Here is a 21,688-nt window from a genome sequence, read left to right as displayed (position 1 = left end):
AATAGCCAAGACATGAAAGCAACCTAAATGTCCATCAACAGAGGAACAGATAAAGAAGTTGTGGTACATATATACAATGGAGTATTACTCAGCCCTGAAAAGGAATGAAATCATGTCACTTGCTGCAACATGGATGGAGCTAGAGATTATCATACTAAGTGAAGCCAGTCAGACAGAGAAAGACAAATATCATACACTATCACTTATATGTGGAATATATGTGGAATCTTAAAAAAAAGGACACAAATGAACTTATTTACAAATCAGAAACAAACTCACAGACTCAGAAAACAAACTTCTGGTTACCAAAGGGGAGAGGTGGCAGGGGAGGGATAAATTAAGAGGTTGGGATTAACATATATACACATTATTATGAAATAGATAAGCAACAAGGACCTGCTGTATAGCACAGGGAACTCTACTCAATACTCTGTAATAACCTATATGGGAAAAGGATCGGAAAAATAATAGATATATGTGTACATGTAACTGAATCACTTTGCTGTACATCTGAAACTAACACAACATTGTAAATCAACTATAGTCCAATATAAAATAAAAATTCTTTAAGAAAAGAAAAAAGACAGGACACCAGACAGAACACTTTACAAAGTATATTGTGGAAATATGAGCTGCGAGCTTCAAACGCTTTGATTTAACCTTGGCTAAAATTATAGTTGGAACCAAAGGTCACAGACGACAACTTGAATATCTTGGAAGGAAAATACTTTTGAAAATGCAAGGCATGATCCTGGCTCACAGCCCTGGAGATAAGTGTAGCCAGGCTGTGAGTCCCCTGAAATCCTTTCATTTCCCAAACAGTTCAAAGTGCTCACAGCGTGGAGAAGAATGGCTCTGCTGGCCCTACAATTGCTTGGGCCTTGCTAAGTCTTTTGGTAGCTGGAGAACAAAGTAGCAGCTTCTTTGCTGAAGGAAGGAGGCAATATCCACCCCCCCCCCCAGGGGAACCTCAAGCTCTCTTAGCGCTAAAGGTGCAGAGCTGGGATCCCTACTCCCTACCCTAGAACCCTCAGCTCCAAGAGCTAACTCAGGAAGAGACAGAGCCTTCCTCCATTAGACCTGCCTCTTTTTTTATTTTTATTTATTTAATTTATTTATTTTAGGCTGCGTTAGGTCTTCGTTGCTGCGCGCAGGCTTTCTCTAGTCGGGCTGAGCAGGGGCTACTCTTCATTGTGGTGCGCGGGCTTCTCATTGCGGTGGCTTCTCCTGTTGCAGAGCACGGGCTGTAGGTGCAAGGCCTTCAGTAGTTGTGGCTCGCGGGCTCAAGAGCGCAGGCTCAGTAGTTGTGGTGCACGGACTTAGTTGCTCCACGGCATGTGGGATCTTCCCGGACCAGGGCTCGAACCCGTGTCCCCTGCATTGACAGGGGAATTCTTAACCACTGCGCCACCAGGGAAGCCCCGGCCTGCCTCTTTTTAAAACAAATTTTTTTAAATTGTGGTGAAACATAAAATTGACCATCTCAAACATTTGTAAGTATACAGTTCAGTAGCGTTAAATCCATTCACATGGTTGTGCAACCAACCTCCAGACTCCTTCATCTTGGAAAACTAAAACCCTAAAACCCTATAACCACCAACTAAAACCCAAAACACCACCTCCCATTTCCCCCTGCCCCCAGCCCTGGTAACAACCGTTCTACTTTCTGTCTGTATGAGTTTGACCACTGTAGGTACCTCATGTTGTCACCAAGCCAGGTTTGTTTGCCCGACGTGCAGCGAGTCAAACGCTGAGACGCTGAGGTTTGCACCAGAGAAAGGGTTTATTCACGAGGCCGGGAGACGGGAGAACTGATCTAAGCTCCACCTCCTTGAAGGCAAGGGCCTCGAGGTATTTATGGGATAAAGAAGCAGGGTGGTCTGAGGTGTGGGGAGCGTGGGGAAAGGGGATTGGAAATAAGAAAAAGGTGAGGCAGTCATCCTGTGCTGGTGCAGGTGCAGCTAAGTTACAGGCTTCCTCATGAGATGTATGTTCAGAAAAAGGCAGGATTTTTCGTTTCCTCTAACAGTGTACAAGGGTTCCGATTTCTCCATATCTTTGTCAACACCTGTTATTTTCTGGGTTTTTTGTTTCTGGTCTTTTGTTTTTTTGTTTTTGTTTTTTTGATAGCCGCCATCCACAATGGGTATCTCATCATGGTTTCGGTTTGCGTTTCCCTAATGATTATAAACGCGGAGCATCTTTTCATGTGTTTGTTGGCCATTTGTATATCCTCTTAGGAGAAATGTCTATTCAAGTCCTTTGCCTATATTTATAATTGGGTTGTTTGTTTTTTGTTGTTAAGTTGTAGGAGTTCGTTCTTTATACTGGATATTAACCCCTTGTCTGATGTAGGATTTGCAAATATTCTCTCCCATTCCATAGGTTGCCTTTTGCTCTGTTGATTGTATGCTTTGATGCTACACGTGCCTGTTTGCAAACTTTGTCCTCCACCTGTAAACCCCATCATGTTTCCACTGGTGGACGTCATGATGCTGGTGGTGGGCCCCAGTTTGGATGTAGTAATGGTACCCGGTATCTCTTCTCTCCTCTCCCAGGTCACCTTGCTTAGATTCCTTTGATTGTAGTAAGGCAAAGATTTCTGGGCACCAGGTAACACAGAAGAGTTCATTTTAAAAAATGGTTTTGTTTTCTAAAGGCTTCTTTGGTCTCTATCCAAGAAAATGCCAAGCATATTCAGATATTATCCCCTCTGTGGAAGACAGTATTTCTTTAAATATCCTAAGCGCCCGAGCTGGTCTGGCTCACCAGCCCCTGAGACAGACACAGCCAGGTAGGTTTGCTGCCCACAACTGGCATGGTGGCAGCTGTTGTGAGGGGGGAAGGCATTCAGATCCCTCTCACAACTTTCCTTAGAAATGGTGGCCCCCCGTGGCCATTATTTATGGCAGGTTCAGTAGTGACACCACCCAACCATAGCTCTCTCACCTAATTCACCCCACGGAGGGCAAGCATCTCACTATTCTCCAATGGAAACCTTGAAAGCCTCTACAACCTCCAAGCAAAAGATTCTCTCCTGGGGCTTCCCTGGTGGCGCAGTGGTTAAGAATCCGTCTGCCAATACAGGGGACGGACACGGGTTCAAGCCCTGGTCCGGGAAGATCCCACATGCCACAGAGCAACTAAGCCCGCATGCCACAACTACTGAGCCCACGTGCCACAACTCCTGAAGCCTGCGAGCCTAGAGCCCGTGCTCCACAACTAGAGAAGCCACGGCAATGAGAAGCCCATGCACCGCAACAAAGAGTAGCCCCCGCTCGCCCTAACTAGAGAAAGCCCGCGCACAGCAATGAAGACTCAACACAGCCAAAACTTACTAACAAAATTAATTAATTAAAAAAAAAAGATTCTCTCCTTACTGGAAGTCTAGTCTCTTTTCTGGGAAAAGGGCACACAGGTTTTAATATATCTTGTGAAGAACAACAGAGGCAGTTTGTCGATGCCATCTGCTTCCAGAGAGAAAGGTCGTATCATGGCGGTATCAGAGGGTCTCAGGATTTTCCCAAAGGTGACAAATCCTCCCATCTTTTTCCATCGGTAGGGGGTGAAGGCTGGTGAAAACAGGGTAGTTGGTAAACGCTGGTGAGGCCCTCACTGCAGGCACCCAAATATAAACAGGTGAGACTCGAGGGGCAGCCAGGGTTGGACGGATGGGGGCTGAGAAGCAGGAGGTGAGGACCTGTGAAGCTGACGCTATTCCTATCAAGGCTCTGACCCCATATGGCCCCCATCAGCCCTGGGACCTTCAAGTGGTACATGCAGCCATTTGTCCTGTTTCTTTCACACTTACAGGGACTCCCACCCACCCTGACCAAGACCAAAGCAGCATAAGGGTAGCTTGTCTCCTCAGGAAGAAATACCAGCGGCTGCTCTGAGCTGGCAGGGCCGCTGGTACCCATGTCTCTTACCTGCCAAGTCCACTGCAAACCCTGCAGCATCCCCGCTCCCAAGTCCTTCTCCCGGAGGAGTCCTATCTCTCACTCAAAGCCAGTTCAACAGTGGCACCTGATCCTCGTTGTTTTTTTTTTTTTTTTTTCCCCTGTAGTTCCCAGCTTCAAGATCTAAAGGGTCCTCAGGGAGCTGGCCTCACCCTGAACTGGAGCTTTGGGAAGGGCCCGGGCCCATGTTTGCCAAAGGAAGCCAGGCGGGTGTTTTCCCCGTGTGTTTGGTGCCCCCTGGTGGAACACTTCTGAATTGCGGGCCGACTCCCTTCCTCCCTTCCGGTCCTGGTTTGTTCTCCGCGGTCCCAGCTCCTGGCCCTCAGCTTATGGCCCTCGCACTCCATGTGGAGGTAGAAAATGGCCTCTCTGGCCCGAGAGGATGCCCTCATCCCTGGCACAGGGTAGAGGGGATGCAGGAGTCCAAGGTTGCAGCCTATGATGGTTGATATGTGCAGAGCGGGAATTCGGATGCCGCTAGGAGGGAGTTCCCTGAGCTAAAGGTGCCTGCCTGGGGCTCCCCCTTCCACCGCAGACCCCCAACCACAGGCTCGCAATTCCAGCCCCCAGGGACTGCCCCTCGGGTTCATCCCATCACTCCCCTGGAGCCCTGGTTTTGAGGGCAGAGGGTCAGTCTAGGGCTGGGACTTGGGGCTCCATGTGGCCACGCTGCACAGCAGACCAGGGGCACAGTGCCAGGTTCAGGGAAGGAAATAAACATTCATTCAGTACATCCCTCGGGTTCCAGGACGCCATACCGTTCTGCCGGGTGAGAAGGGCCGAGGCTCAAAGGAACGGATCATGTCCAATCAAACGGCACAATTTGGAAGATCATGGAGGCCAAGGCCCTTGTTTTTCAGACTTGGAAGGTGAGACCTTGCAAGGGTAAGTGGTTTGCCCGAGGGGTCACATCTTAAGCTTCACTTCTGTAACAGAAGGCACCTCACCACATCACCCTCCCATCACAGATCACAGGCTCCCAGGGTCCAGAGGAACTGCAGTCCAGTCCAAACTCATGTCTCCAAGCTATTTCCCAACCAGACTTGAAAAGAGAGTCAGGTTTCCTGAACATTGCTCTGGAAAAGCCCTCTGATTTCGGAAATGTCTTCTGCTCTGCCCCACATCACAAGTATCACCAAACAGCCATATCCCTGGTCTCGGTGGCAGTCATCCATTGTGGAACGGACCTAGCAGGCTTAGGAGTAATGTCTTTTCTGTATTGTCTTTCATTTTTATGATATAGGCACTGGTTTTCTGTCATTCTGGACTCTGCCATTTCTACAGACTTTTTCCCTCATCACATGGGTTCAAAATTGCAAAATCATCTGTGATCCTTGATATCTCCTTCTTCCCTAACCTCCACATCGTTAGTCAATCAATAACCAAGGGCTATATTGTTGATTCCATCTCTGAAACTCCCTTGCATACTGCACTAGTCTTCTCCGGCTGCCATAATAAAATACCACGGGCTGGGTGGTTTAAACCACAGACGTTTATTTTCTCACAGTTCTGGAGGCTAGAAGTCCGTGGTCAAATTGCTGGCAAATTCAATTTCTGGTGAGGCCTCTCTTCCTGGCTTGGAGACAGTGGCCTTCTCGATGTGTCCTCACACGGCCTTTCTTCTTGCACTGGTGGAGAGAGAGGGAGAGAGAGAGAGAAAGAAAGAGGGAGGGAGAGATGGAGGGAGGGAGGGAGAGGGAGAGAAAGCTCTCAGGTGTCTCCTTTTCCTCTTATAAAGACACCAATCCCATCGGATTAGGGCCCCACCCTATGACCTCATTTAACCCTAATTACCTCCCAAATGCCCTATCTCCAAATACCATCACATTGGCAGTTAGGGCTTCAACATATGACTTTGGAGGGGACACAATTCAATCCGTGGCACATACGTTGTCACATCATTAGATCATCACATGCTTCTGAGATGCAGCCCCCTTCCTGCCCAGACAATTGCAATGGTCTGTCCAAAACAGACGTCCCAGCCCTGACGGAGCTCCCACAACCCAGACCCGTTGTTCACAGTGCAACCCGCAAGACAGAGTATAAGCTTTCAGTGCCTCTCAGCTGGCTGGTAAAATCTTCACTTCCGGGAAGCAGCGTGAATATTCAGAGGAAGGACCATGAGATTGGCAGTGGTCAGATCCGGGTTCAAGCTATGTTCCACCATCCAATAGTCATGACCCTGAGCAGCTAAGTCGGTTAACCTCTCTGAGCCTTAGTTTCCCCTGCTGTAAAATGAGCATCTGTGTGGTGAGAATTATGAGTGTGACATGTGCAGGTGTCAGGCACAGAGGGGGCGGGCATGGTTGAACCTGTGTGAATTCCCTTTCCCTTAGGGTGATATTGAGGGTGTCCACAGTCTGACTCCAACCCATGTCTCCAGCCTATTTTCCACAACTCCTCATACAAAATCCACAAGCAAGTTTAGTGTCTTGTCCCCGCCATGCCCCTGCCTGGTTATCACCCGCTACCCTTGTAGAACAGCCTCTCCACTTATCTGAGCCAGTTTCAACACACAGCTTGAGCAGATGGGCTCAGACAGATCTGGTTTTGAGTTTTAACCTTCTGAGCCTTAGTTGCTTCACCTGTAAAATGAGTGGATGCTCTGACGTAATGAGGTAGCTTTGTAGCACAGATACCCTCGATTCTTGCCAGTCTGGGTGTGGGAGCCCAGATGTGTCCCTGAGTCACAAAGGTCACACAGAAAACGACCAACATTGGTGTTTTCCAAGCCTCTTCTAGGGAACACTAGCTCTGAAAGATACTGATTTGTGTACCTGGAAGAAGGTTGTGATACGTATTATGTCAGGGGAATTACAGGGCCAACAAAGTTAAACAGATTTGTTGGTTATAGGGCTTTCCAGAATCTTTCATTGCTAATACGTATTGTAAGTTTCTAAGAGGTGACGTCATTTACATAATTTCTTAAATTGTTTGGCACAGAATTCTTTTTTAATGCCCCCACCCCCCTCCCTGCTAGGATCAAGTTTTCCGCAAACTCACCTGGGAAATGAAGGTTTAAGTAAGGCTGAGCAGAAAGGTTAATGGCTCATCCAATATTTACTTTCCTCTTAGCCGGAACTAAGATGTGTTAGAACTCAGTATCTCTGATAGCCATGAGGCTGCGAGCTAAGGATTTCCTTTGCTTTTAACTTTATGATGCTGAACCGATCTAGTGGCTGGCTACTAGCGTAAAAGTCACACCTCTGAGGTCTAAGTCTTTGTGACCCGATCCTTCCTTCAATATGCAGGCCTATTTCATCATCTCCATGAGGTTTTCGCCCAGCATTCTGCCATCACGCCTGCCCCACACTTCCTGAAACACTGTTTGAACTTCTCACTTGACATTCAGCTTGTCTTGTTCTGTGTATGTGTTTTCTGTTGGGCCTGCGGGCTGCCCCTTGTCCCTGGTTCCTGGAAGGCAGCCTCTAAATCCTTGGAATTTCCCGAGTTATAAGAGTGTCTTTGTTATTTTTGGTGGGTCTCTCTGGACCACACCCGTGTTTATGCTAATGCGTGACTTCGGGAGGGCCCCTGGTTTATGTTAATGAAGTAACTAGTGAGGGACCCTAATGCTAATGAGATAACTGGGGAGGGACTGCTGTGCCAGAAAGACCAACCACGTGATTAAATAGAAGTTTGGGGCTTTGAGCCATGTGACAACGGCCTGGCTTCTGTTGGGACTGAAGGGGACAGGGGCTGAAGACTGAGTCTCAGACCAATGACTCAATGAACCATATGCTGATGTAACGGAGACCACGGATGCCAGAGTCTCCCGGGATGGCGATGCTCCGTGTATTTGCACACATCCGTGGCTCAGAGGTGGTGGATTCCGACTCCGTGGAGAGAGGACATGGCCGCTCCACGTTTGGGACCCTCCAGGCCTCACTCTGTTTGTCTCTTCTTTTGGCTCTAATAAAACTGTAATCATTCGTGTAGTACCTTCATAGGTCCTGTGAGTCATTCTAGTGAATTATTGAACCTGAGGGGGAAAGTGGGAACCCCAAATTTGTAGCCAGTTGGTCAGAAGTGAGGGTAGCCCTGGGGACCCCCGAATTTGTGGCTGGTGTCTGAATCCAGCCTTGGGAACTACTGGCATAGCGGAAAATGCACCAGATTTGCGGGAAGGAGATCAGGGCTCTGGAGGTGTTTCCGAAAGTGACCCAATGTGTGACTTTCCTAAGACTCTGTTTTCTTGCTTGTAAAATGCAGTGAACAACTTTGATTTATTCATAGGTTTGTTGTGGGAGGTCCAATGGCACAGGTACTAGCATCCTAGCCCTAAGGAGGCTGCCGCACCCTCACGGAGCAGATGCAGAAAGTCTCCATGTGCTCTTGAGAGGTGGAGCCTGCAAAATGGGAGTCCAGAGGACGTGGAACGGCTCTTGCCCTCATCTAAGCATCTAAGTCTAAGGATCCCATTTTGGTGACGCACACGTCTGAGAGTAAGAATGAAAACCTGTTCACCTCCACCCCCTATCCCCCCAAACACACATTACACTTCCCATCATTTTCTCTTATTGGAGACTTAAGTCCCTGGGTGTGACTGTGGGCACCTGTACATTAGTGGAGAGAGAGAGATTACACTTCCCATCATTTTCTCTTATTGGAGACTTAAGTCTCTGGGTGTGACTGTGGCCACTGTACATTAGTGGAGAGAGAGAGAGAGACAGAGAGAAGAGTTTCGGTTCTCATGACCATCCTTACCTGCCCACGGCATGGCTTTTATAGGCTTGGGCTCAAGCCTTAAGATCCACAGGAATGTGCACGACTCATCGAAGCCTGCTGCCCCCTCTGCCGACTGAGTCCTGCAGTTCCATCGCCTTCCCAGCCCCGTCGGTTTCACCTGAGCAGTTCAGTCGTGGCTGAAATCAACAGCACCACGCAAAGCTCTTGCAAACCGCGTACGCCAAAAAAGAGTGACCACAAAGGGAAATTTTTTGTTTTTTAGCAAATGTATTCTTGCTCCATTATTTTAAAAAGACTGAACAGCCAAACGTTAAATCTCCTTTTACTACAAAAGTAAAGAAAATCATGCGATGAGATGCTCCCGTGGGGCTTTGGCACAGACATGCTTTTGTCTCCGCAGGCTCCCTGCACTCCTGGCAGGACTCGTGGGGTTTGTCCCCAGCAGGCTAAGTGCTGTCCATCCCTTTGGCTCCTCCCCAGATCAGCGCATCCTGACTGTCTCTCAGCCCCTCCAGTCTGAGTGCTCGTCTCTCATGGCCTTCACGAGCCAGTCCCGTTCGGTCCCCTGCTCAGAATCACTCGTGTCACTGGCCTCCACGGCCAGCAGCTTAGAGTAGTTGATTGTCCGCTCCTGGGGCAGTCTGGACTGGATGGACAGGAACAAGGCCAGCCAGAGCAACAGGACCACACAGCAGGACTGGTAGAGCACAGCTAAGCTGAAGTGCATCACCACGAAGCCCCCCACGAAGCTGCCCAGGCTGGCCCCGACCCCGTAAAAGTGGTCTCGGAACACGGCACTCAGAGGCCTCTCTGTTCCGGGAGTGGCCAGATGCTCTATGGAGGCCCCGACTGCCCACCACAGAGCCCCGTGGCTGACGGCGCTCAAGAGCTGAGCGGGGAGGACAGACCACCAGCTCCAGAGGAAAGAGAAATACAGAAGCTGCCCCGCCAGGCAGCCCAGCCCTAGCCCCACCGTGCCCACCCTGGACAGCTTCCTAAGCAACGGAGTTTTGAGAGGATGAAGTAGAATTTCCCCCAGCAAGCCCAGGGCCACTGAGACGCCCATGACCGGTTCGGTGCTCTCGTGGTCTTTCATGTGCCAGAACAGGAAGTTCTGCACGGTGCTGGTGGCGGTTCCTATCAAGAAGACAGTGAGGGCGAGGGTGATGAGGCGGGGGTCACCGCCTACGAGAGACAGGGCTTTGACCATTTTGTAGCTGGGCTCCCACTGCCTGCAGACGGGGACGGGAAAGGCAATGCTCACCAGTAAAGCCAGGGTGCTGACCAGTGAGTAGCCGTAGAAGTGCACTACACCCCGGGGGCCATTTGTCATCAGGAAGCAGTCCAGCTGCCCCACCAAGGCTGAGATGCCGCACACGCCTGCCGACATGCCCAGCAGCCTCCAGATCCACAGGCTTCTGTAGCCGTCAGTGGCGTCCACAAAATCCAGGTATTCATAAAGGCTGTCATCGGCCACCTGCTCCACAGGGGATGTCAGCAGCTCCCAGACCACCATGGAGCCCAGGGAGAGGATGAAAGTCCACCGCAACCCTTCCGAGGAGAGGTCGAGGGCCCCCGCCATCCCCCTGGCTGCCGACTGGTTGGCCGGACTTGCCAACGCCGTACCCCCAGCAAGCAAAGGATGGGCAGGACTGACCACCCTAAAAGCACCTTCCTGGGGAGTATCTTTCACTCTTGAAGTAATAGGATGGAGAACTCGGGATGTGGTCCTGGTTCCTTGGATGGAGCCCACAAAGGAGCTGGGCAGACGACTGAAAGGTTCTTGGCCACTTTCCCCAGGCCCTTCTCTGAAGCCATCGCCTGGGCCGACCCCAGTACTCCTCTCGGCTGGGAGGCTGGGCGCTGGGTAGTTCGGAGCTGGCTCGGGGGCGGAGGTGACGTTCACGGTGAGTGCGACCGCCGGTGGTGGGACCGTGGCGGTCACACTGTGGCTTCCGTTACACGAGCGGTACCCTGGGTCTCTGTCCAAGGGCGGCACCAGGACCATCAACAGGCTGGCTCCCACCGAGCCGAGCAGCGAGCCTATCAGAAGCACCCTCCGCTTCTGGTAGCTTTTGGCCAGGAAGGCACAGAAGGGAGCCCAGAAGGCTGCGATCAGGTGCTTGGTTCCCATGAGGATGCCCACCCAGGGCGCGGCCAAGCCCAGCTGCCGCAGGTAGAGGGTCAGGAACGGGGTCACGCAGGCATCCCGGACCCCGCACACCAGATGGAAGAACCTGGCCACCCCCAGCGCCCTGCTGGTGTCCCACTGGGGGTTGGCGCTCATGGCTGCCCGGCTCCGTCAGACCCGGGCGGACGGAGGGCGCGGCGGGGCGCGGGGCGGGCGCGGCGCCATGTCCCTTGAAGGGAGGCGGGAGAGAGCCGCACGGCAGCTCCAGCCTCCGGCGGCGCCGCGGTCACCGGGTCAACGGCCGCCCACCGCCCCACGTCCGGCCACCGACCCGGAAGTGGCCCCGCCCGGAGGGCACCGCCCCTAAGGGGCGGTGCCGGCGCACCTGCGGGCCGCACCTGCCACGCCCCACGGCCTTCGCCGCCGCACCAGCCAGACGTGCGCAGGTGCAGGAGGGTCGCGGGCTGAGGCCTGCTGGGTGCGCTCGAGGCCACCCCCAGGGCCCCCGCGTAGCCCACGGTGCTGAGTTAGATCCCTGAACTGCTTCAGGCAAGTAAAACTTGGCTGGGGAGGCGCGAGAGTGGAACTCATGATATGCCCCCCTGCCCCGTGTTCTTTAGGTCTTTGCTCATGGGCCCCCCATCAAGGACGACCCTGTTTCCCTCAGGGACCGTCCCTGTCTACCCTCGCTGACAAACCCCGCCCCCTCCCCAGACTCACACTCTCCCCTTCCCTGCTTGTTTTCCTCCGTGGTACGCATCGCTGTCAGACACACTACCGGTTTCTGTTTCACGGGTCTATCTTGTTGATTGTCTGTCTCCATTGGAATCAAGTGCTATTTTTGTCCCCAGGGCCTAGAACTGTTTGATTGGATGTGAGCTGCCTCTGGAAGAGGCACGACCTTAGGTGACAGAGTTTTCTTCAGTGGAGACAATCCCCCGAGAGGGACTGACAGCTGAGGGTGGTCTTGAGACGGGAGCTCCTCCAGGCAGCCCCGTGCAGCACCCACCCTCAGCCCCACCCCCGGCCAACGTTATGCATGTACTGGATCGCTTTAATCGACACCTGAGAGCGCTTAGTTGTCCATGTGGGGAATACACACGCCAGAGGTGGTTAGCTAACACTTCATCCAAGTCACACTCCAGAGGCAGTGAATATAAGCACGTTAATGATCTCAGATCAACGGAAGTGGATTCATTAATCATCCCCAGAGATATTGGCAACATTTCGCTGGTGAAATTCGTGGTGTCCAAGTCACATGGATTGTTTATAATTTTTGGAGGCATCTCCTCCCTTGGTGAACAGGATTAAGAATCCGGAGATTCCAGCAGTCCAGACCCTTTGGAAGGGAAGACTTTACTTTGAGATGGACACTTTACAGTGTCCAGCCACCCAGTGTCCTTGCGTGAAGGTTTCAAGCAAGGTTTGTTCGGAGCACCTAATTTGACTGGGGGTGGAGAGGCATATCTGAGTGGGCAGCAGAATTTGGTCTATGACGTACTTTCTTTGTAAGCTGGTGGAGAGATTGTTGGGGGAGAAGGCCCAGAGCCCTCACCTAACTCTAACAGCTGGTAAACCCTGCAGCTGTTTATTTCACGAACCTAGTACTTGTTGCCTAAATTGATATGAATCAATTTACATAACCCCAACGACAGAAAAAGCAAGTCTAGCCATGTTCAGATAAACTCCCTCAAATTCAGTGATATCAGTCACTTCCTGTTTAAAACCATCTCCGTTACATTCAGGGCTGCCCCTAGTCCCTGTCCTCCCCGGGCTCCGCAGGGGCAGCCTCGGTGGAGGACCGCACACCCACCAACTTCTCGGTCTTCGCCTGTCCAGGGTGGATCGCCACTGAGGGGCAGGGATTTCGCCACGTAGTGTCCATCAAGGTGCCTGCAGTCCACGCCCAGGCTTTAGGTTCTGTGGTCCCTGTAGCCACTCACGGCTGCACCTCTTACCTTGGGCTTGTTTGCTTTCAACTACCCGGGGAAAACCGTACCTGCTTCCTGTGCCCACAGAGGCGCGGGGACTCTCTTTAAGCTTGCTCTTGGGCCCATCTGCCTAGGCCCCCAGGCAGCCCCTCTTACACCATGCCCCTAGGCTCTGAGAACGTGCTCTGAGACCTGCCCCCACTCCCAGGGCAATAAGGCCAAAAGTGAAGTGCTTACCTCTCCACTCTTGGGTCCCGAACTTGGAAGGGACTCTTCCATCCCACTGCCACCATCCCCTGGGATTGCCCAGGGGATGGGTACGGACTTAACATCTGAACTCAAAAGCCAAGAATTTTGATGTCTTTAATCTCTGGCTCCTCTGAAATGAGCCTGCATTCCCACCTCCGTTCTGGGGACATCTCTGATCAGGAGGCCCTCAGTGAACGTGAACGAGGAGGGGCCGGGCAGGTGGACAGAACACACCAGTGAATGTTTCACCAAGCTCTTACCTGGGCCTAAGCAGAGTCATTAGGTTAGACTACGTAGTGCCTCTGCTCTCTACTAAAACACAAGTATCGCTCGATATAGATGAGAGCAGAAAGACTTTAGTGCGCATTTATTGAATCTGACATTTCCTCTCAACCGGGAGGGACGCCCGCCTGGGAGTGGGCGAGGTGGGCAGTGGCCCGCTAGAGGGAAGGGAACAGACTGGGCGGGAGGGGCTGCCGCTGCCCACGTCCTGTTTGCCCCAGGCCACGGGGCCCCAGGCCATGGGACAGCAGCTCTCACCTTGGTTTTAAGGGACGGGTGGGGAGCTTGAGTGGGAGAGGCAGGGATTGGAAATCAACGAAGGAGTGGACACAGGCGCGAGGAGCTGGGCTTCGTGCGCACAGCTTGGCCAGGGCCTCCTCGGCCCTTCGTGTGGGCTCTGCCCCACCGCACCCGCCACGGCCAGCTCCCTGTGCTCCTGGGACTTGCTGGCTTTCAGATGTGGCTGGAAGCCGCCCCAGGGAGCCTCGTTCTAGTCGTTGCTGTGAGTGTTTGGGGCAGGTGGGGTGGTGTATCCTTCCTCTCGGGCCCTCTGCTCTCAGACTCAGCGATTCTGCAGTCCCTTTGGGCTCACTGGACGATGCCAGAGAACGTGTTGATGGGCATTCGAAGGGGCTTGGCCTTGGCTTTGGTCCTTTCTATCTCCTCCTGGTGTGAGCTGAGTCCCAGCACCTTGGATTTCTGGGCCCCAGAACACGGCTCTGGGCAGGGAGCAACCTCGAACCTGTGGGCGGAGAGAGGCCAGCTCGGGAGACCCATCTCAGGGGTCAGATCTGCCTGGGCCTTTTAACCGTAGCCCCTTTACCGTCGGGTATAGACAAGGGGGCTCCGCAGAGGGAAGAGGAAGAGTCAGAAGGAGAAAGGGTACCCTGAGCCTGGGGCGAACGCACAGAGAGGAGGTTACGCCTGAACGGGTCACCCTGTGCGCCTGCCTGACCCAAAAACACCTCCCTAGGGGACACCAGTAAGTGTCGTGTTAACTGGGTCGTAGCTGCCACAGAAGGGCAGCCTGTGTTGGGGGCAGTGCCAGCACAGGAGGCTGGATCGGGAGGGCTGCAGGCTGAGCATTTGTAGGAGAATCGCGGGAGAACTGAATTTCAGCTGCTGCCCAAGGTCAGCCGCCATTTGCTCTTCTTCCTGGATTTAAGTCATCACCTGAGTCCACACCCATCAGGGATGCCTGCCTGGCCCACGATCCACCCCAACAAGGCGTTCCGGGCTCAGGCAAGAGCGGGGGCGGGGCCGGCAGCCGGGAAGCTTTGCCCCAGGGGCACGGAGCCCAGCCTCACCTGGCCACATCCCTGTACGCGCGGCAACTGTCCTTGTCCAGCAACAGTGTCAGCAGCCTCTGGTCCTGGCTTTGGATCTGGACGTTAGCCGACCGGAAGGTGTTTGTCACCGTCTGCGACAGAGACAGCTTGGGGAGCATCACCTTGGTAACGGATGGCCCTGCCAACACCTCCTACCCTGGAATCCTGTGTGTTTCAGTTCAGTACCCAAGGGTCCCGCCTCTCTTCTTGCAAGTGACCCTGAGTAGTGTCAAGCCTGCACAAGATGCTTCCAGGCAGCCTTGGTCCTTGGCTCTCCCATCATTTCCACAGTTCTTTTTCCCACCTGTCGTCCTTAATCTCAAACACAACCTGGGATGCTACAGCTAGAGCTTGCCAGGTGCTGAAGTGACCTGAGCACCTCCTTTTTGACAGGCATGTTATGTATGTAATTTGGGGCTACTTCAGGGTTTTTATAAGCCCTGACCCCTGTACTCAGTGTTGGATTGCATACAAAATTATTTCCCTGGGGCAGAGACAGAGGGTCTGGAAAACAGTCACCTATCCCCATGACTCAGACTAAGCCTGTACCAGTTTGTACCACGGGGCTAGTTACGTCCTCTGCACGGGGAACCCGGGTCATGGTGTTCCCACCTTCCACACCCACAGCCCTGCGCAGCTTCTCCAGAAAGTACCCAGGAGCACCGGAAAACAGCCCCGAGGCAGCCCTCCAACCCGTGACCTGAGGGGGCTGCTCCCGAGAGACCCCTCCCCCTGGACAGAGAACGTAGAGCATCCTGGGCTCCAGGTGGGGCACTGAGGGCCTTTCCGGTCACTGGCCCATAGCACACGTGGATGGCAGCTTTGCGTGACTCACCACCACAGAGCACTGGAGTTTCTAGAGCCTTAGCCTCCAACTCATTCAAGTATTCTCCACCCCTGGAGTCACCTTTCCAAAACATAAAATCAGAAATTCTGATCTAAGTGGTCTGGAGTCCAGCCCCGGCCTGGGCCTTTTTCATAAGCTCGCTGTTTTTCATAAGCTCCCTGTAGGCAGGGCTGATTCACCTTCCTACTGTCAAACAGCAGAGGGACAAACAGAGCCTCAACCTGGGGCGGGGGGTCAAGCATGTCCAGGCATTTCTGCTGGACTTTTGTGGGGTGGAAGGTGGGCTTGGCGGCCAGGAGTCTATGGGCAGAGTGTGCAGGAATCTCCCGGGAGACTCCACCCAGACCACCGGGGTTCTCATCCTGGCTCTGCCACTTATTAGCCGTGTGACCTTGGATATGATTCTTAATCACTCTGTGCTTTTGTTTCTCACCTTTGCAACTACCTTGTAGGTAGCGAGACAGCACAGAGGCAAAAGGGAACTCGCTAGGGTGGTAAGTTTAGATTTTCAAAAAGCTCACAACCAGGTTATTTAAAGAGGCCATTAAAAATAGAAAGCGTGGTAAGGAGCTGACTTTGAAAGGGGAAATACATAAAGGTAAATAGGGCCACCCTGGAACCTGAAGCTTAAATACAGAGCTGTCCTGTTGGAAGATCTCAGCTCAGTACAAAGCTCTCAGCCCGTCAGAGCGCTCCTCCAGTGCACAGGCTGCCCCAGAAAAGATGAACTCTGGTTGGAGGTGAGATCCTGCATAGGTGGAGGCTGGATCAGATGATCAGGGAACATCTAGCCCGCTCCTGCTGTGGGCCATTCCCACGGTGGGCGCTGGAAAGCCGGAGATAGGGCCTGAGCCACGAGATCACGTCATTGACAAGTTTTGCAAATGCTTCAGTGGCTCTGTCCCCAGGGCTCTGGGGAAGCACAGAGGTGGGGTCCCTAGCTCTCCGGGGAGTGGGGAATGGGGAGTGTGGTGGAGGAGGTGGAGGGAAGGGCCTCCTGGGGGAGATAACACCTGAGTTTCATCTTGAAAGAGAAAGGGGTTATGAAAGGAAGATGGGGAAGAGAAAGGGAGGCACGGGGTTTCAGGCCAAGCAAAGCGCATGAACAAAGGCACAGAGGAAGGTCTGCCAGTACACTTCCAAATGGAACCGAGCAAGATACTACGGGAGCTTCCCCGGACAGACCCCTCCCCCATGTCCTCTGCTGTAGCTCCTCTCCAAGTACCTAGATAACAGTATCTGATGCACATTTCCTGAGCTGTTTTACAGATGCTAAAACCACCACCAAATGGAAGAAATTAACTACTTGATGACCATGAGCACGTAGCCCCCAGACCTACTGGCGCCTAAGGATTGATAACGTTAACCGCTGTGACACCACCCTGTTACCTCGCCATCAGCCAATCAGAGAGCTGTGCACCAGCTGATCACACACACTGGGACGCCCTTCCCTCACCTGGCCTTTAAAAGCGCTTTGCTGAAACCCATCGGGGACTTCGGTGGTTTTGAGCACCAGCTGCCCTGGACTCCTTGCTTGGCACCCTGCAATAAACACTGCACTTTCCTTCGCCACGACCCGGTGTCAGTGTATTGGCTTTGCTGAGTGCAGGCGAGAGGACCCAGGTTTGGTTCGGTATCACAGATACCCCCGTGTAAAGTGCACGCAGGGGTGGCCAGGGTTGCAGATGGAGAGAAAGCGGAACCAAGCTATGCAACACTGAAGTTTCTCAGCCCTTCTGCCCTGGAGAGTAGGAAATGGTCGAGGGATTTTAAGCACAGAGTCATGTGTCCGAGTTCTGTTTTAGAAAGATCATGCAGGCAGAGGTATGGAGGGTGGATTGCAGGAGTACTGGAATGACATCGGGGAGACCGGCTGGGAGGCTGTAGCGTTTGTCCAGGAGAAGGGGGTGGATGAAGGTCTGGCCCAAGGGTGACCAATTCGTCCCAGGAAACCCCTTTGTCCCTGGCAAATTGGGACAGATGGTCAACCTCACTGGACCACAAGAAGGAGGATGGAGAGGAAGAGAGAGGTGTGAGAGTGTTTGAGAGAGAAAACCAGTGGACACGGGGAGGTGAGAAAGGGGAGGCATCTGAGCTGACCCCAAAGTTGCCGGGACAGGTGACTGGTTAATGATGGTCCCGCTGAATGAGAGACAAGACACAGGGGAGGAGGGGATGAAATAAAAACAGCCGCTAATACACATATAGCTGTGACTTGGCCAAGCACTCTTCTAGAAGCTTGACACGTCACCATCATTTAATCCTCACAACAACCGGACAGGTAGGTACCATTACTGTCCCTGTCTTCCAGATAATGAGACTGAGGGACAGAGAGCTGGAGGGTCTTGCCTAAATCACGTAGCTGGTAAACGACAGCTCAGATCTGAGCCCAGGCAGTCTGGCTCCAGAGAGCTCTTAACTACTAGAAAGCACTGGCTCTGGTTTTGAATATCTTGAGTTTGGGGTGTCGTGGGACACGGAGGTCATGCTAACTTAGTTGAATGCAGGAGTCAGACACTCAGGGATGAATGTCAGAGCAGGAGATAAAGGTTTGGGCACCCTTAACAACTTGGACTAAAGCCATGGACGTGGTTTTGAGAGTCCAGGGAATAAGAAAAGAAGTGGGCCATGGACTGAAGTGGAGAACAGTGGCTATTTCAGGAATCGGCTTAGGAAAAAGAGTCCAGAGAAAAGGGCTGAGTGATGCCAAGGCTTGGGATGAGGTGGAAGGTCACGGCCCTGACCTCGTGGATGCGGGGTATCGCGGAAGCACTCAGACACCTGAGCATCAGACCGAGTGGGCGGCTTGACCTAAAGGTAGTGTCTGCCTGACAGGCAATGTGGGGAAGCTGAGGCTGTCTTGAGAACGGGGTTCAGGTATGATCACGGGCTCCAAGCCCAGCCGAGTAGGGCAGTGAAGTCCAGAGAGGCCATCAGATAGGGAGAAAATGGGCGGGTCCTATGTCTGTATCAATAAGGGACTCTCTGTGAGTATCGGTAAGGGTTAAGGCAAAGGGCAAAGGGCGGCGGTAGGGTGATGAGGTTGAAAGAGCTGGTTTGATGTGGTCAAAGGCCGGGCCATTGCTGTTTGGGAGTCTAGCTGCTGTGTGCAGGGGACGCCAGGACCCGGGTGCGTTTTGCACTATCTGGGTGCGTCTTAGGTCCTCAGGTGGTCCAGGTGGAGGTGGAGGGCGGGGCCTTAACTCTTCCAGTGCCTTACTTATGCCAGTTGGTGCTCAGTATTTCAAACAGACTGACTGGAAAGCAGATTCTTTCCAACAGGAAGACCCACTTCAACAGCAAAGGCTCAGAAAGGCTCAAGAGTCCATTCCCCCTTCGCTGAAACCCTCCCGCTGGGCTCCCCGCCACCTACCCTGCATGAATCTCCCCAGTACTTACAGAGAAGGACCTTCCTGCCAAGTTGGAGGTCTTGACAACCTCTGTCACGCTAATATTCAGGCATGTGTGGTCTGTCTCGGGAGCAGCAGTTGGGGGGCAGTGGGTGGGCCCTGAAACTGGGAAGAATGAGATGGTGGGTGAGGGGCTGTGAATGGGCCTCTAGGGAAGGAGGGGAGCTCGAGACTCCGCCTCCCAAGAAGGACGCGAACCCACCTTGACTACTGCCCCGCCCCCTTTAACCCCTCCCCACACCCTGCGCAGCCCCTACTTCCTGACTCCGCCTCGGTCCCCGCCAAGCCTCAGTTCCCTCCAGATCATCGGTCTCCCTCCCCTGGAGAATCCACATTTCTACATCCTGAGGCATAGCAGACATCACCAACCTAAATCCTTTCTTTCACCTTCTCCTGTACCCGTTTCCAATGGGAAGAAGTTCTTCCGCAGCCACTGGGCATGCTCAGAATGGCAGGAACACCTAGCCCAGGATGGTGTGTAAGACAGAGGGCTGTAGGAGGGCATCTGTCCCAACATGTCGAGAGCATTTCTTTGACTTTCCTCACAGCGTATAATGTGTCAAAAACCATTATTGTGTGACTGCTGCCCGGCTATACCCCTCCCTGCCGACGAAGGAGGGTTCTTAGAGATCTAAGAACAGTTCGGATAGGACCGAGTGATGGAAAATGTGGAGGAGATTCAGGAGTTAGAGCGGGGGTGGATGGGGTGGGAGTTTTGTAAGGGAAACAGAAGAAATCAAAGTTTAACAATAGGGCTGACGCTAGTTTACCGTGTGCACGTACATTAGCATCTTGTCTCTATTTTAGAAATGAACAAACAGGTAGAGGTCACAAGTAACCCGAGGTCACACAGATGGAAACGCGGCAAAGCTGGGCTTCGAAGCCTGCCCATCTGGTTCTAGAATCTGTGCTCCTGCCCCACTGCTCTGTGACCGCCTCTTGTCTTAGAGCTATTGCCAAAGTCACACGTCTCCTTCACGTACAGGAGGCCACGTACACCCCTCCGCGTGGTCCCTCCACCTTCCAGCTCAGGCTCCTCCGGCGGCAGAAGCATCACCCAGCGCTGCTCGATGCTGACCAACCTGAAGGCCAGGCGGGTCCTCGCCCGGGCAGCCTGGCGCCCAGCTCCGGGCCCAGCACGGGTAGGAGTTCGACCACGTTCCGTGATCCCAGGGACAGGGAGGGAGGCTCCTTCCCCTGGCTCAGCCCGTCTCCTCTCTCTCCACCCTCTCTCCTCCGCGCCCCTGCCTTCCCGTGCGTGTCCTTCCCTGTCTCTGCTCTGCGTGCCCAGCCCCTCACCTTCAGTGTCACCGGCTGGAAGGGCCTTTAGGACCAGCCCGGTGGCCCGCAGGGAGACGGTGACCTCTCGGGTGCGGTGGCTGAGCAGGGCCTGGGGAGGGGGATGCGGGGACGGAAGGGGGTCCTCAGGACAAGGTACACGACACCACGTCAACAGTCCTGCTTCTGTCCCCTTCCCCCCATCCCCCGCTTCCCGCCCCTGCCCTGAGTGTTGGCCGTGTCACTAATGTCCAGTAAGGAGCTAGAGGATGCAGGCTCAGAACACTCAGCCCAGGGAGCCTTCCAGACCAAGGACTACGCCCCCATACATCGGGTCAGCTAGAGAGGAGGGTATTTTATTTATTTATTTATTTTGCGGTACGCGGGCCTCTCACTGCTGTGGCCTCTCCCGCTGCGGAGCACAGGCTCCGGACGCGCAGGCTCAGCGGCCATGGCTCACGGGCCCAGCCGCTCCGCAGCATGTGGGATCTTCCCGGACCAGGGCACGAACCCACGTCCCCTGCATCAGCAGGCGGACTCTCAACCACTGCACCACCAGGGAAGCCCGAGGAGGGTATTTTTGAGCAAGGGGACAGCGCCTTGTTCCTTAGGTCAGATCACCTCCTTGGCTATGTGGAAGGCCAACTGTAACCCCCCATCCCTGCAAAACTCCCTGGAGGCTGGGAAACTCTGGGGGCAGCCACGAGAAAAGGGCAGAAGTTTCCTCTGGCTCTATCCGCTCCCCCTGATGTCCCTGACAACTGCTTCCCCCCAGTTGAACCTCCGGGCCACCTGCTGACCACGCCACACACACTGACCTTCTGGTAGCGAACGGAGAGCTCAGCCCCTGGGCCCTCGGCCACGCCCCTCCTCCGGGGTGAAAGGCTCTCTGCAGGGGACGAGAAGAGGCTGAATGAAGGCGGGAGGTCCCCGTCCCTCCCGCCCTGGCTCCCCACCTCCCTGAGGTGGAGCGGAAGCTGCATCTGTCCCGGGATGGAAAGGCAGCACCCTAGGGGGGCCAGGCTGCCCTTCAGTAGGGCAGAGCCCCCCGGTATTCAGCAGAGGTGGGACGGGGCTTGGGGGGAACCATTAGGTGAGAGGTGGGGGGACTTTCTGGAAGCGGGCCTTGAGGAGCTGAGCCAGGGCAAGCTTTGGGAAAGGGGAGACAGACGCCCACCTCTGGGGAACTTGGAGTCCTGGATCTTGACTTTGAGCTCGGTGAGGAAGATGTCCTCTGCAGGGTCCTGGCTCAGGTCACTGAGGAAGATCTGGAGGGAGGCGGGGAGGAGGGAGGCTGGAGGAGGCCGTCCCCAGCAGAGGCAGCTCCCCCCAACCCCCGCAGCCCGGGATGCGGGCTTCTAACCCAAGTGCCCACCGCCGCCCTCAGATCCTCCATGGGCCGACTTCCTTGCCCTTATCTTCCCCTATCTTTTAATTTATTTTTCTACTCATTTGAATTCTCACAGGAACCCTGTGGTGAAGATTATTCCTATTTTAAATGGTTGCCCCATCTCCTACATTGCACCTGCCTTCCAGAAAGGAGAAAGGCTTGTGCCAATTGAGACAGCCCCACCTTTTTTTTTT

The 21,688-nt window shown here is 53.6% G+C and overlaps 2 protein-coding genes across 9 annotated transcripts in view; both read right to left on the bottom strand.

Moving 5' to 3' along the window:
• Positions 1-8,687: 8,687 nt before the first annotated feature.
• Positions 8,688-21,688, bottom strand: part of PIK3R6 (phosphoinositide-3-kinase regulatory subunit 6) — a 51,023-nt gene continuing 38,022 nt past the window's right edge. Inside the window, exons 15-20 of one of the 8 annotated variants that reach the window (XM_067717541.1) lie at positions 21,282-21,372; positions 20,923-20,993; positions 20,126-20,216; positions 18,816-18,931; positions 14,549-14,661; positions 8,688-8,824 (exon numbers count right to left, since the gene is read on the bottom strand). In XM_067717541.1, coding sequence (XP_067573642.1) covers positions 8,815-8,824; positions 14,549-14,661; positions 18,816-18,931; positions 20,126-20,216; positions 20,923-20,993; positions 21,282-21,372 — 492 coding nt within the window. In that variant the 3' untranslated portion in view covers positions 8,688-8,814. The other 7 variants (XM_067717539.1, XM_067717535.1, XM_067717536.1 and 4 more) reach the window with 7 other exon arrangements.
• On the bottom strand, positions 8,907-11,437 carry MFSD6L (major facilitator superfamily domain containing 6 like). The gene has a single exon (XM_067717543.1). The coding sequence runs from the start codon at positions 10,933-10,935 to the stop codon at positions 9,151-9,153; it is 1,785 nt and encodes a 594-aa protein (XP_067573644.1). The 5' UTR covers positions 10,936-11,437; the 3' UTR covers positions 8,907-9,150.

The sequence above is a fragment of the Pseudorca crassidens genome, chromosome 19 (genome assembly GCF_039906515.1).
Source record: "Pseudorca crassidens isolate mPseCra1 chromosome 19, mPseCra1.hap1, whole genome shotgun sequence".
NCBI classification, from domain to species: domain Eukaryota; kingdom Metazoa; phylum Chordata; class Mammalia; order Artiodactyla; family Delphinidae; genus Pseudorca; species Pseudorca crassidens.
The sequence above is the reverse complement of the archived record's forward strand: the minus strand, read 5'-3'. Positions and strand labels throughout refer to the sequence as shown.

What these genes read in the sequence shown, in the direction of transcription:
- MFSD6L (XM_067717543.1), bottom strand. Translation starts at nt 10,935, where the DNA reads ATGAGCGCCAACCCCCAGTGGGACACCAGCAGGGCGCTGGGGGTGGCC.